The sequence below is a fragment of the Sturnus vulgaris genome, chromosome 1, assembly GCF_052056855.1.
Source record: "Sturnus vulgaris isolate bStuVul1 chromosome 1, bStuVul1.hap1, whole genome shotgun sequence".
NCBI lineage: Eukaryota > Metazoa > Chordata > Aves > Passeriformes > Sturnidae > Sturnus > Sturnus vulgaris.
Window position 1 is genome coordinate 143,460,533 of NC_142243.1, and position 14,126 is coordinate 143,474,658.

General features: G+C 39.0%; 1 protein-coding gene across 1 annotated transcript; it reads right to left on the bottom strand.

Moving 5' to 3' along the window:
* Positions 1-587: 587 nt before the first annotated feature.
* DSCC1 (DNA replication and sister chromatid cohesion 1) lies at positions 588-13,615 on the bottom strand. The gene is made up of 9 exons (XM_014870114.2): positions 13,299-13,615; positions 12,143-12,311; positions 9,640-9,774; positions 6,739-6,829; positions 5,689-5,827; positions 4,687-4,739; positions 3,401-3,558; positions 2,667-2,815; positions 588-1,869 (listed from the first exon to the last, which is right to left on the bottom strand). The coding sequence occupies exons 1-9, from the start codon at positions 13,610-13,612 to the stop codon at positions 1,761-1,763; spliced, it is 1,317 nt and encodes a 438-aa protein (XP_014725600.2). The 5' UTR covers positions 13,613-13,615; the 3' UTR covers positions 588-1,760.
* Between the last annotated feature and the right edge of the window lie 511 nt (positions 13,616-14,126).

A 14,126-nucleotide genomic window follows, 5' to 3' on the forward strand; every position in this document is an offset into this window, starting at 1 on the left:
GAGTCCGGCTGCCAGCCCCGCTGTCACCGCTGGGAGGAGCAGGGGACGCGGGATAACGTTCCTTAGTAACCGAGACTGTTCCAAGTAACTTTACAGTCATCTAGTTTAGGTTAAAATAAATGCGTAATTTCATTTCGAATGTCTTAACAAAGCCAGGCAGGAGGACTGAACACATTTAATGATAACACACACAAAATTAATTTAAACAAACTCTTGTCACGGCTGTAATAAAGCTCTATTCATTAAATACTTCATTTCTTATTTGTTTTACAAAGAAACGCCTATGTAAATACAAACTTGGACCACAACATACAAAAGTAGCAATTGTGTTATGCATTTTAACCAAGGAGCCTTCTGTGATGCAATGGAAGGAATTCCCAAGGCTTTTCCATTGCTATTGCCATTGATGTCTGGGAGTGAACCTTCTGGTGCTATTGGGGGACCGCAGCTGTGGGAACCAGACAGCAAACAAGGCAGCTCTTCCCAGCAGAAAGCCACTCCGCGTCTCCACACAGCTGGTCAGACACCACAGCCCTGCACCAGCAATGTGCAGCACAGGGCACTGAATTTGCAGCAATAAACAGAACTCAGGAAATAGCTTTTATTCAGCTTTTTATCTGTATCAAATTCCAAGTACACACACTGCATCTTAAGAGTTACATCTGATTTAGAAGTTTCTCTTCTCTCCTCACTCATTCTACAGCTGGAATGCTGGTAGTTCCAATGTGTTTCATACCTCACATCTGAGTCTGATGGAAAAAATGCTTTGTATCAAATAACCTACAATTGTTAAGTTTAAAATACAAATCTGAAAATTACCTAATATTAAACTCTGGTTTACTGACATGCAAACAATCCTTTTTAATGATTACAAAATTACCATCTCAGGCACACCACTTCATGGCTGTATCATAAAAACATCCTGTTTCATTGCTCTACACAGAACAATTTATTTGCCATAACTAAGTTTTAAAAAAATAATTGTACTACAAAGTTTTGTAGGTTCTTTTTAAAATAGCTCAAGTAGTCTTCTATACAGCATTAGTTTTACCTCAGCTACATTTTAATGACAGTTTATAGGAAATTTGTAACACAATATCCAACTACTCTCTTATATTCACACTTCACTGCAATTATATTTTTTAAATATATATAAGGCTATTCTGCCAAGTATTAAAAAGTGTCAGGTGCTTGTGCTGATGGTGTTCATAGACGTGACCTTAAAAAGAACCACTTTTCAAAATCAAGACTGGTGTAGTCTCAGTGCAGAATGATTTGTTCATGAGCTTGATGAGCTCTGTGCTATTCAAAATGTGAACACTGCATTGAAACTTTAATCGTTAAGAATGGCCACTAATGGGCAGAAGACTAAAATTTCCATTTTGCTATTCAAATCAATTCAATTGATTTGAATTATTATCAAGGAGGTTTTAAATTTTCATTCCAGAATTACGGATAAACAGATTAAGCGTATTCAAGAAGTAGCTTGGCTCCTGGCTTAGCTAGACATAAAGGAAAAAGAAGTTGGGCAAAAGAAGGTTGGCAAAGGAAGATGAGCTGAATATCATTCCTTAGAGGCCACAAGTGCCAGTGCCCTCACACTCTCCTTAGCTGAGCAGAAAACACAACTTGTTCAAGTAGTGTAGCTGCTTAAACTCCACTGTATAATGATGGTTGGCAACTCTCTTCCCCAGAAGGCAGCAGCAAGTAACATTCACTGTTACTACATTCAGTATCCTCAGTTCTTCAAACAGAACTTGCTACGAGATGGGTCTTCTAGAATTAAAAACTTTAACACCATTCAGCATTGAGGAGCGAGCATATTTTGTCAGAAGAGCACCAACGGTCTGCTTCTCTGCACACAAATCTCTAAAGAGGAAATAAAGCACATGACATTGGCACTGAGAGATACTTGCACACAAAACGAATCTGTAAAATATTTGTAACTACAGCAATAAACTGGATTGAATTATTAGGAAAAAGAACCTGAACTATTGTAACTGTCACATAATGCTTTTAATTACCTAAAATTTAGAACTTACCATGACATTTAAGCACTAGGCAAAACTACATTACATACTTCAGAAAAAAGAATTTTGGGGTTTAGGCAGAGTTTTTATTATTACTATTCTCTAACAGAATTTTCAATCTAGCAAAACAGTCAGCTCTGAACTGTTATATTCAGTTATATTACAGTAAATTTAGAGCCACTTATAAAGGTTTGATGCAGTTTTGGGTTAGCATCAATACACGCTCACATATATCACAGCTGGACATTCCAGATAGTGCAGCAGTGTAAATCTTACACCAAAGGAACAAAGGACGCAGTACAGGAAGCACTATTGCTCTATAGTTCTAGTGTTGTAAATTTAGAAAATTCATTGTAAATGTCAGGAAGGTTAGCCTTTGAATTGTCTGCCGTAATGAAATGAGAGTTATCACTCATTTAAATCCAGACAGATCAGCTTTTCACAAACATTTAAATCCAAGAAAAGAGAGTTACAGATCCCAGAAGTGGGTATTCTATTCATATAGAATCCATATTAATTAAAAATGCAAAGTATAGTAGTATCACTGAGGCAGTAATAGCTTATCAGAAGCCAACTATGCAAAAAGGGAAGAATATAATACTAATTATATTTCAATAAAAATAAATACATCCTTACTGTATGTAAGGGGTAATATCCACTTCTGTCCACTTTTCCCGTATGCCAAATAAGCTGTTGAATCTTTCCTGATTGTCTTCTGGTAAGTCTTCTACTTTTAGCAGAAAAATGGTCTCTGGTCTTGAACTTTTATCCACAAGAGCCAAGCCCTGTAGATCAGCATCAGAAAGGAAATGTTAAGTACTGACAAAACAATTAAACTTCCTTCTTTCTGACAATATTCCATACAAGTTTCTCTTTGCAGATCCAAAGCCTTCCAGAACTGCACTACCAGAGGCGAAGTGAAGAATTATAATAAAGGTGCTGTTTCACAGGCAGTATTTATAATTTCCTTTATGACAAGAAGGAAGGGAGAATCCATTGGGTTCCAACATCTCTCTGCCTGCTTTGAGCTAAAGGATTCCCACAGTGTTTGCTACTCTACTGGCTGTCACTACCATTTGTTCAACAACAGCTTCAGCTTCTGTTCCAGTCACATTTAAAAGTAGTAACAGTACAGCTGCAACCTTTTTTCAAACAGTGAAACATGCCTGACTAACAGAAACCTGAATTATCATGATTGCAGACTACTGGTGCTCATAGAGGACATCATAAACTGTCCTTGTACTCAAAAGCTGACAGAAACACAATACCCAATAATGAATAAAATCTATATATGACACAAGTCAGTTACTACTACTGTATTACACAGTCAGCCTACTCACAGAAGAATCCACAATTCTTTATGTGTTTACCTGAAGCTGATCAAGCCTTGTTGTCATCCCCTCAGGGACACTCTGTTGCCAGACTTCTTCAAACTCTGATAGATTGAATTTAACTGCATTTTGCAAAAGCATTTGTGCTATAGCTCTGCATATTTTATCTTCACGCATTTCAAAGAAAACTTCCCCTGCTGAGAAGGAAAAACTAGGTTATCTTAGGTTCTTGCCTTTTGATAAGAGAACACCCTTGTATTTCCATTCTTTTCTACAGTCTTCTATACACCAAGCATCCTGTTTTTTCTTTTCCTTGCGAAGTAATGTGACTTGGTATTAATTTGGATAAATTACGGTATCTTCTCATTCTCAAGAACAAATTATGCAGAATACAGCAGCACTGTCTCAACTACAGTATTAATCTGTATCCATAAATGTGTTTGCCCTCCATGTTCTTCCCTTTCACAGTGTACTGTTTTTCCTACAGCTCTCATTCCTATTTCTGAATGGCTTGTATTAGAGCATTTGCTTAAACAATTAACAAAATTTTCACTTCTTTAATCACCCTTACGAGATTATGAAGACATGAGACTTCATTTTCTCTCACACTGACTTGGCTAAAATTCTCTGAACCAAACTACATATAAACACTTCCTTCTATTGTTTCAGCCACCTGCCTGTAACTCAGACTTGTTCCTTGTTTAAACTGCCTAACTGTATTAAGACAAGAGTCTGTTGTCACTCCAATTACTTTCCCATGTCCTTTGAGTGCAATTCCTACTTCAGATGAAGGTGAGATGAAAGCCACTGTGGGGAAGAATTCAGACTGAGATTAGGGCAGTGCAGTATTATATCTGTGTGTGAGATGGACAATGAAAATCTAATCAGTACAAGAGGCAGATCTTGTGGTGCAGTTCAAGAGATCAAAGGCAAATACCTACTTCAGGCAAGCTGAATTCACCACTGACTACTCATAATAGCACAATTAATTGCTTAAATATCTGAGATCTTCTAGGCTATCTAAAGAGATGTTATCTAAATTTTACTGGTGACCTCTCTTTAGTCACGAAATTATGGCTTGTAGACACCTAATAAATCACTTCCAGTACCTCTGTTCACAATTGTCTTGTACAGTTTAATAGTCTTTTTTTCCTATGAAACTTCCTTTAACAATTGTACTGATTTTTAGCCCAGTTTGCTCCCTCCTTGTACTGGCACTGTAGCAAACTCATTTGTTTGGGCCATTCTTCACAAAATCTACATTTCCTCATTAGTAACTATTTCTTTTATGCAAAGTTAAGCCATGTAAACTTTCCCAAACTTACCATCATCAACATATTTCCTGCCATAGCTTAAAAGAATGTGTTCTATCATCTCTCTGGAAAAAAAAAAATCAGAAATCAAGTTCTAATACTGTTTCCTAGGACACTATGGAAACCATTACCACAAATATTAAGAAACAGATATGGAGCAAAAAAAATAAAAAAAAAGGGAATAGATGATGAGACATTTTTGTGGGGAAATGAAGAAACTGGTAAAAAATAGAATAAAAGTGAGAACAAAAGGGGACAAATAACAGACAGGAGCTAATTTATCCTGCCAACTCCAAAGGTCTCTTCCACTTTCTAGTTATAGCCAGCAAATAAAATGTCCCTATAACTTAGGGACATGGTTCAGTATTGGAATTGGCAGTGGTGGGTTAATGGTTGGACTCAATGGTCAATGTTTTTTACCAGCCTGAATGATCCTATGATGCAAGTCAAAAATCTGGCAATTAATTATCCCCTACTGAATAACAGGCACTTTTCTGAAGCTCTGTCATAAAATTATATCCTAACTGCAGATACTTTTTTGAGCTAAAAGCCAATTAAATGGAAAATGCTACATATTGTAAACTTAAAAGGCTTTCTTGGAATGGTAATTCTGAATTACACCAGAAAACATACCCCCCCCCCCAGCTAGTATGCAATAGGTAAACCAAACATTTTAGGTTACTTATAGCTTCAGAACACATATTTCAAGATGCTCAGCAATTTGCAACTTAATTTACAACTTAACATGCTATTTCCATCATTTACAACTCAGAAGTAATTCTTCTACTATGAATCAATGGAAATACTACCAATAAACACTAAAATAGTTTCCTAACCTATCTGCCTAGAAATTTCCTTGAGTATTTTTAGAAATGAAAATGTATCATTTACATCATGATAACTAGAATCTAGATTTGCAAGACTATAATTCTAATAGACAGTTAACAAGTACTGTAATTACTACTAGTGAGTAATGAATGTGGGCAATTTTAAGTACTAAAAATAATTGTTTACCTGGGTTCTAGAGATCCAAGTTCTTCAAGGCAGGCACACAGAGGAACCTTACTGAAAGGCCAGGACTCTGAATCTATTAGCTGAGTCACATGACTCAAGAGTTTCATCTCATAGTCAAAGTCTAGGATTCGCCAATATCCTACCAAAGAGAGCACGACAAAACACTGTTAGAAGAAAAATATTAACACCTTAATTCTATTGCCATTAAGATACATTACTGGAGTCTGGACATTCAGGTCACACCTTTACAACATGCAGCAGCAACACTGTGTCCTTTTCAGGATTAAAAGCTGAGAAAAGGAACTAAATAATAACAGCAAATGTAAAGGAGAATGAAACAATCATCTCAATTGTTTGTAATTCTTTAACCTCAGTAGATGCAAAGACACTACAAATATCACTCCAAGATTAATCAGATGTGGAAAAACTAATATTTAGTTCAGGAACAGAACTGCATGAACTGGCTGCATTGCCCCTACAAAGCAATAGAGAAGTTCACAAAAATCCTGTCATTTCAGATGACTCTAGGACTGCTATGACCTTGTGTCCCAGTGAGGTTTGGGCATGGCCAAGTAAAAGATGAGTAGGACCTGTCTCAAGGTGAGGTACTTACTCAAGCCTTTCCTCATATGTTAGGAAGACACTGAGATAAACCCAGTCTGGGAGGAAGAAAGGACTATGAAAAGGATGGGGTTACCTAAGAATCACCTATTTTTGCTGAAAGCAGCACCCACTCATTCACGAAGAGGGTGATCAGCTAAAAAATATTCATGCTGTGGGTGAGATACGCTGATGCCAGTGTTTGTAGCAGCAAGGATGGAGTTATCCTGGAAAGAGAGAGACTGGCAGTGCCTGCTCAGCTTTATCCTTCTGATCAGATTCATAGCAGCAGAGGACATGGATCTATGGAAACAAGTGTTAGAGCTTTGAAGTAACTTGCACCTTGAAAGACGAGGATATGGAATGGGCCTTAGAAAAAGGAGACATATATTTTGGGGAAAATAGCAGTTATTTCCTCATAGATAAATAATATTCTTTAGATATGAATACCTTCAATTTTGCAGGCATCTATAACCTGCAATTGGTGGAGTATTTCTTCTTCACTTGCTTGAATCAGACTTAACAAATCTTCTGTTGTATACTGCAACAAGGGGAAAAAAGGAAATAAAAGAGGTTATTCTTACTCCTTCTTTGCTTCAGCAACCACACTAAATGCATTATAAGCTATAATGAAGGAAAGACTTAAGATAGATGTTTTTCCCTCCAGACTCTGAATTTTCTAAGGTTTGCCACACTCTCTGAAACTTTTCCTTTAACTTAAATTGTTTTCTCAAAGGGTTATTCAATGTAAAAGGCAGTCTAACTACAGGAAAGTCTTTGTACCAGGCATAAGTAATAATGTATTTGTATTCCCAAAATGTCACACTAGCACAAGCACACCTTGTAAGTCAAGTATCCCAACAAGAATGAAAAGTGAATGTGTTCTTGCTTTCCTGAAATCACGTATTTTAATCTGTGAGATTCAAAGAAAAGGCAAAGCAAGAATCACTTATCACCTTTGGAGAGAAGTTGGAACCTGCACTTAGCACCTCCACTGAAGGAAAGCCTCCTCCACCATGACCTCAGCAGTTACATGTTGTGTTTTGGTGTCTGCTAATCAATTGGCACACACACAGCACAGACCCAGCCAAAACACAAACACCTCCCTGCAAACAGTTATGTGATGAGATGGGAAGGTGCTGTGAGATACTGTGGTGAAGACGTGGGTGAAACAGAAGTTATCATGAGGAGTGAAGTAAATGGAAGAAATATCAAACTTCAATGCACAGGAAATAGGACATCAATTCATTTATTCACATTAGAGACTTTTTAATCAACTCTAATATTAAAGTTCTGTTGATTATAGCTCAAGAATATTTCCTATCAGAAAGAAAACATTGGATTAAGTCTTGGATTGAGATCTATCAGACTATGGGGAACATACCAACTCTAAGTTTGGAACAGCCACATATTAAAAAAACATTTAATAAATACAGAAAGGCCTCCATTTCCTGCTGTGCTATTCCTATCAGAGTATGTTGAAATATCATCAGGCCAAGCTCCCATCAGAATGTCAATGAGGGATGACCCTATTATACAGTACTTAAAAAAAACCCCCACTGCTAGCAATTGAGAGCAAAAATATCTCCAAAGCAGTATATGTGTTAAAAGTTCAACGCTGCCATTCAGATGCCTTGCACACAAGTCCTTGGCACGTGTTTCTGCTGTGAGGCCAGTGCAGCAATCCCAACAGCTTTCTCGAATACATCACTGCTCTCAGCTCTGATGCTTTCATCAGCTGCACTGCCCTTGCAAACATAAAATGGAATGCACCATGTCCACACCAGCAACTTCCAGATATTGTATATAGTATGTTTTTTGTCCTTTTTCTTTTCGGATGTCTATGATCATCTGAATATGCCCTGTTATTTCACTGTAAAATTCAGTACTAGCCTACGTATTTGTAAGCTTTCCTCTAGTTTGCTAAATCACAACACTATGCAACAGGTTTCCTACAGTGCCATAGATCTTTATGGCTCTTTTGCTGGGGTTCTCTGCCTATGATATAGTCCTGAAAATCATGAGACTTAGCTTACAGTAAACAAAAGAAAGTAATTTATTTTCAAACAGATTAGAGGTGGCCTATTAGTTCCCAGCACACGATAAATGTTAAGTGTAAGCAAACAAAACAGTGGAAATCATTGTTTCCTACACATTCGTTGTTTGGGATTTCAGTGAGAATTAGTCCCACAGGAAAGAGTTTTCCCCTGGAGAGCTTTCAGATTCATTTAGGAGTTCCACCAGAGGCAATCCAATGATCTACATGTATCAGATATATCTAGTTGTTATCCAGACAGTTTCCTTCAAAAATAAATGGCAATCAATCCTCAAACCAGGCATTAACATTTGGGAGACACTGACATCTTTTTAATAATACTCAATATTATGAATAAATATTATTTCATATGACTTTTTTATGTTGCTAGCCCTTGACAATGCTTAGAATTTTCAGACCATTTAAGCCCTTTAACCTTTGCCATCCTTCATTTTGCTGTATGTCCTTCCAGATCAGCACAGTTAGGCAATTCTGGGGGCAATATTCTGTAATTAATCAGAAATCAGCCTGTTAATCATCCAAGAAGAGAGAGGCATCATGTCTCTAGAGAAAAGTAACATCTGTGTTTGCACATCCAAGCACATGCAGATGGTTGTTGGTATCAGCTTCAATCAACCCTCAGCATAATATACTTGGGAACAATTACTTTTTGGTTTTAAACTCAAAAGAAAAACCAACCAAATTAACAAAATCCCAGAATTTTTATCAGCCTTTTTATCTGAGATCATATGCTACACAGTCGACATCTCCCCATTATTCTTTAGTTCCCACATGGAATTTCCTGGAAACATGGTAAGACAGCAGGACAGGATTTCATTTGTGATTTCCCTTCTTTTAGTGTGTCTTATGCCATGCCTTATATAATCCCTGTTACTCTTTTCAATTCCCTTCTCCTTGTCATCACTAATTGCTGATTGGAAAGCAACTCACACATGGATGTGCTCTGACCTCATACATGACAGGCTGCATTATTCCTTAGTAGTCGTGTAACTCCCAAGAAATTTAGTAAAGATTCTGAAGGCTGTCCTCCAAGAAACTTCCCATAGGAAAAGGGAAATGCCCAGTCTCCTTCCATGTCCTTTATTTTCCTCTTTTAACTAATAAAAAGGTTGCTCACCTGTACTCACTGGAAGTGCTAACAACAACCAAGTTGTTTAGAATGGAAGGGCTAAAAAATTAACTCAAAGAAATACTGTGAATCATGTGAAGAAGGGGATTTTTCTACTTAAGGATGTATCTTCACTTTAATTTGCTCATTACCAATTACAAGGAAGCAATTTACACAGCTGATTTACCTTTGAAAATGTTGAAGTCTGATCTTTCTGACTATCAGGCCCTTCATAAGGATCTTCCATTAAAAGCTTCCTCAGTTTCTTCAATTTTGGTCGACATCTCCTTAATTCCCAATAGTTCTTGGAGAAACCAGCAACCTACAAAAGAAAACAGTGACTCTTTAAACAATGTAGCATCTGGATTCAAAGCTGCTTACCAAAAATTATCAGCAAGCAGTGTTAATCTTAGTCACTGAAAACAATAAACTATTAATAGGTTAATTACTTTAAAGACAAAACAATCATTGCAATGTTTTCAATTAAAAAAAATTACAGTAGACAATGAAGAATAAAAATCCACTGTTGATTGATTAAAAATATGTTCGTAGTGCATAAGACAAAGGTAACAACTCAACTCTGCATGCAAATGACAGGAACTTACCACGGGATATATTTCTGCACAATTCCCCTCAAAACTGCTTTTTGTCCTAACAGTAAATTAACCAGTGTCTATCTTCCCATGCTTGGGATCTGCTTCATGGTCTTTTTACACCTTAATGAATCATCACAGCCCAAAGCTCAAGCAAAGCAGACATTAACAAGGGCAGAAAGCTGCACTTGCACACAACTGACAAGACATCTCTATCCCTTGCCCTGAGTCAACACACAAATAAAGACTACACAACAGGAAGCTCGGCTGTTCTTGATTCAACAACACTGACTTACCAGAGCTTTACTTTCAGAGTAATCATGAGGGGTTTCATGGGGTACAACTTTGACTTCCTGCAAGATTCTTTGAAGAGGAAGGACTATTGGAGGCCTTTCAGCATCATTTCTGCTACTCACCAAACTGACAGAAACGGGAACAGAATCACAGAGGCAGAACAGGCTCCAGCTTAGTGACTCCTGACCCAATCACTAGTCCCATGTTAAAACAGCTTCCACGAAAAAGCCTCTAGACAGTAATTTAAAATACCCTACGTGCTTTACCAGAGTACTTGGGGTATTTTAGAAGTCCTCCATCCAAAAAAACAACAACAACAAAAAACCACCAAAAAACTAAAACTTTAAAATAATCTTCCATTTAAATCAACTATAAGCAAAACCGCCTATACATAGAAGAAATTGTATACAAATTCTAATACACAGAAATCTCTCAATTTTAATCTATTACATAACTGGCTTGGCAAAAAATTTAGCTAAACACCAATTTCCTGATAAACTCCCAGGCTTCAGGTCAATTAGCATTTACTTAAGTGCTTGGCTTTTTTCCTGCCAAGTTGTCTTCTGATGAATTTGGTAATAAGTAGATACTCTGCATAGAAAATAAATAATTCTAATTAATATTCCAAAGTTCATAGCTTGAGCTGAGCTGTGTGAGATGAATAAAATGACAGATGCTTTGGCTGTGAGTATCAGCTGTGCAAGTCATAAAAAGATCAGCACCAAAACTACAAATGAAGGGCACTGAAGCCCCAAAGTACTGAGTACACATGGTATGTTTGCTGTGTTTCACAATTTGCAGTGTCAGTGAACCATCTAACATTAATAATTTTGAGAGCTCTTAGAAATAAAGCTTTTTAAATAGTTCCTAAACAAATCACATTTCTATGATGTGTAACTTCACAGGAATAGTTAAATTATTAAATGTAGCAAAAAAAAAAAAAAAAGTATGTGTAAGAATATTATTTTTTCATTAAACTGCTTCAGCTTGAATTAACTTTTTACATTAGGTCATTAGACCTCCTGGAAGAACTGATGCTGAAGCAGGATTATTCCTCAATGACACCATTATGTCCATTACAGCAAATAATTAACTAATATTTGCCTAGCTGTTTTTATTAGAATTTTATTAACTATGCTTCAAGAGGGCAGAGAACAATGAATTTTAAACTGAGAACTGTAAAATCATTCACTTTGATAAATGTTTTGATATGCTAATTGAAAGAGCCACCTTTGAATACATTTCTATATTAAAAAATTGTATTCAGACACAACATGGTGAAATCTCCTTTTTGGGGAAAGCACTCCTAAAAATCAACCTGTAAATAGCTTACTTTAAAAATAGTTGCTAACACTGAGAAGTAAGACTCTCTTTGCAAGCTTTTAATATCTACCACAAGTCATTACTATGCACGGAAAATAAACCACAGTTTTAACTTCTCGGAAACAATAATAATCATACATTATGGACAAAGTTCAGCCTGAAGGAAGAAGGGCTCTAAAGTCATTTTGGACACCCTAAGGCATAGCATGGACCTATATAAAAAGCATATTTATAAAGACATCTTCCTGGAACTGGTCAATACACAAAGAAGCTACAGGAGACTCATCCTTTCTGCAGTGGCAGCCTGCAGTAGTGGCTAAGCAATGCCACAGGGCATCTAAAATGGCATTAGAAGCCTATATTTAGGCAACTGAATCCCAGCTGGGTTTCACATATGCATCTTGGACAAAATATAAGAAATTACAGGGAATAAGAAAGAAGATAATTAAAGCAAACAAACAAAACTCCTGAAAGACATACCTGTGAATAAATAATATTACACGATGCTGGATCTGCATTCAGTTCCTCTGGAGTTTTGCAGCCAGGAACAAACAGCAGCATATTTGAGGTATCTGCTATTTTCATGTCATAAGTTTTATCTTTGCTGCACAACACTGCGTGTTCATCCTTTTCACCACGGATCACTAGGCTGGGAAAAAAAAAAACCAGAACTGAAATAATGATGATCACAGGGGAACATTCAGTTCCTCCCAGGGTACATACATTAACCTAGGTGCTCAGATTCAGTTTAATTAAACTGCTCCTCTTGCTTCCCAAAGCCCGCATGCATGAACAAAGCTCAGCTGTGCCGCCAGGGATCAACACGACTCAGGCCTCTAACAGATAATACTTTATCAGTATTGCACTAAATAGGAATGGGCTTACTAACATACAGAGTACATCTGAGTACTACCTTCTTTAGAGAGACTTCTCATTTTGTATCACTTTGAAGATTTTCCGTATGTCACTGGCATTGCAGTAAAGGAAGAAATTTAAGACAGTATCAAAACCTTATCTAGAACTTGCTCTTGGTCCAGAGTTTGGTGTCACATAATCATCCTGCCTTATGCCCATGCTAATACTGCACATCCTTCCCTGCCAATTTGTCTATCTTGTAGGCACTCTCACATCCATTAGACCTGGAGAGTTCTAACAGGAAAATCTCAAAGTCAGCAGGATTCTTTTAGAGACATAATGTCTTTTCTAAACCTGTATTTCTGATTACAGAATCATAGAATATCCCGAGTTGGATAGGACCCACAAGGATCACTGAGACCAGCTCCTGGCCCGGCACAGGACTGCCCAAATAATCACACCATGTACCCGACGGCGATGTCCAATTGCTTCTTGAACTGTGGCAGGTTTGGCGCTGTGACCGCTTTTTGGGGAGCCTATTTTCCAGCATCTTCTGAGTTTTGTTTAGAAGTCTCCACAGCAAGAAGTTTTCCATTAACAAAAGAAACACCAAAACCCCACGCTTCTTGTAAGTGTAAATAGTTTTTAGTTTCCAGTGTAACTGAGACAGGTTTAAGGGATTTAAGGGGCAGTTATGCAAACCGCATCACAAGAACCCAAGTGCGGACTAAGCCCCGTTCCCGCGTTTCCCCGCGGTTCGCTCCCCCCGCGCCCGCCGTACCTGCGGCCCGCCTCCAGCTCGGCGCACAGCCCCGGCTCCAGCTGCAGCAGGCAGCACTCGCCGCCGCCGGCCTGCGGGCCGAAGCTGAGGCAGTGCACGGCCGGCAGCAGCTCCGCCGGGTTCAGCTTGGCCGTCTGCAGCGTGGCGTCCACCTCGGCGCGGCTCCGCATGGCGGCCCCGGCCCGCTCCGAACCCCGCGCCACGGCCTCCATCCCCGCCACGGCCTCCATCTCCGCCCCGGCCCGCTCCGAACTCCGCGCCACGGCCTCCACCCCCGCCCCGGCCCGCTCCGAACCCCGCGCCAAGGCCTCCATCCCCGCCCCGGCCCGCTCCGAACTCCGCGCCACGGCCTCCAACCCCGCCCCGGCGGGGCCCGGCCCGGCCCACGGGGCGGTGGCGGAGGCGCGCGCAGCCTGCCTGGATTCCGCGGGTGGCGGACGGACGGCAACGGCTCGGGGTGGTACCGGGAGGAATCTCCTCTCTCTTCTTCCTCCGCCGGGTCTAATCTGGGACAAACCTCCCTATTTCTGGCCGGCTGCACAGGGGCCGCGCTGTGCTGCGGTAAAATCGCTTGTTATGCCAAAAGTGCAATAAAAGTCTACAAAACGCGCAAAACTAAATAAAATTACAAAACATTGCAAAAACAGGCCCAATATAGAAGTCACTGCCCGGCTCTGAGGCAACATAAAATCATGGACGTGTTTAGGACGGAAAAAGCTTCCAAGATCAAGTCCAACCCTTCATCCAGCACTGACAAATCCAGCACTAAACCATGTCCCGAAGTGCCACACCTCCGTGTCTTTTAAACTCCTCCAGGGATGGTGTCTC

Excerpts from the sequence above, each read along its gene's own strand:
- DSCC1 (XM_014870114.2), bottom strand. The coding sequence starts at position 13,612 with ATGGAGGCCTTGGCGCGGGGTTCGGAGCGGGCCGGGGCGGGGGTGGAG. Across the intron at positions 5,828-6,738 it reads AGATGCCTGCAAAATTGAAG|GATATTGGCGAATCCTAGAC; the intron begins GTATTCATATCT and ends TCTCTTTGGTAG. Across the intron at positions 1,870-2,666 it reads GATATTACCCCTTACATACA|AGATTTGTGTGCAGAGAAGC; the intron begins GTAAGGATGTAT and ends TTTCCTCTTTAG.